General features: G+C 41.0%; 1 protein-coding gene across 1 annotated transcript; it reads left to right on the forward strand.

The window, feature by feature from the left end:
• Positions 1-33: 33 nt before the first annotated feature.
• On the forward strand, positions 34-1,062 carry LOC112505615 (the record flags this gene model as incomplete). The annotated part of the gene is made up of 2 exons (XM_025109495.1): positions 34-319; positions 515-1,062. Coding segments are annotated over exons 1-2 (834 nt in total), but the record flags the coding sequence as incomplete, so codon positions are not given.
• Positions 1,063-1,167: the final 105 nt, after the last annotated feature.

The following is a 1,167-nucleotide window of genomic DNA, read 5'->3' on the forward strand; positions in this document are numbered from 1 at the left end:
GAGATTCCAGTTTGGAAATGGGAACATATCTCTATGGATTTTGTGACAGGACTGCCAAAAACTCAGAGACGACATGATGCTATATGGGTAGTAGTTGACCGTTTGACAAAATTGGCTCATTTCCTACCTATACAAGAAACGTACCCTGTTAGTAAATTGTCTGATCTATTTCAGCGGGAAGTCGTGAGGTTGCATGGCACGCCAGTGTCTATCACATCGGACCGAGATCTGCGATTCACTTCTCGATTCTGGAAAAGTCTTCACCAAGCTTGGGRTABRMGAYTRACTATGAGTTCAGCTTTTCATCCACAAACAGATGGTCAGACTGAACGAACTATTCAAACTCTAGAAGATATGTTACGGGCTTGTGCTCTTGAGTTGTCTGGTGGTTGGGACGAGTCTCTATATCTTGTGGAATTCGCGTACAACAATAGTTGGCAAGCTAGTATTGGCATGGCCCCGTACGAAGTTTTATATGGTCGAAAATGTAGAACACCGATCTGTTGAAATGAAGTGGAGGAACGAGCTATCGAAGGACCCGAACTTGTCTGGATTACTACTGAACAAGTCGAGATCGCAAAACAGAAAATTAAAGAGGCTCAATCTCGACAGAAAAGTTACGTTGACAAGCATCGAAAACATTTAGAGTTCCAACCGGGTGATCACGTCTTTCTAAAAGTTTCACCGTTACGAGGTATTCGTAGGTTTGGAATTAAAGGTAAACTTAGTCCAAGATATATCGGACCCTTCGAAATACTGGAACGTGTTGGAGAGGTGGCATATCGCCTAGCGTTACCTCCTCAACTATCACATATCCATAACGTTTTCCATATCTCGTCACTCCGCGGATATCATTATCACCCTCTCCATGTGATTGATTATCCGTTGGATAAAGTTGAAAAAGATCTCAATTATATTGAAGAACCCGAGGCAATAATTAATCGAGAAGAGAAACAAATGCGACGAAGATCAATACCGTTCGTTAAAGTGTTATGGCGAAATCATTCTGAGCGAGAAGCCACATGGGAAACCGAGGAATCTATGCGAAAGGAGTACCCTTATGTTGATCCCAGATCTCTCAATAACACTAATAATCTAGTTATGAGTAACCAAATTATAGTGATTTTACGAAGAAAGTTATGAAGTCTTAAAGATAAAATAAGAACA

This window comes from Cynara cardunculus, unplaced genomic scaffold (assembly GCF_001531365.2).
Source record: "Cynara cardunculus var. scolymus isolate 2C unplaced genomic scaffold, CcrdV1 Un_Scaffold_13117, whole genome shotgun sequence".
Classification (NCBI taxonomy): Eukaryota; Viridiplantae; Streptophyta; class Magnoliopsida; order Asterales; family Asteraceae; genus Cynara; species Cynara cardunculus.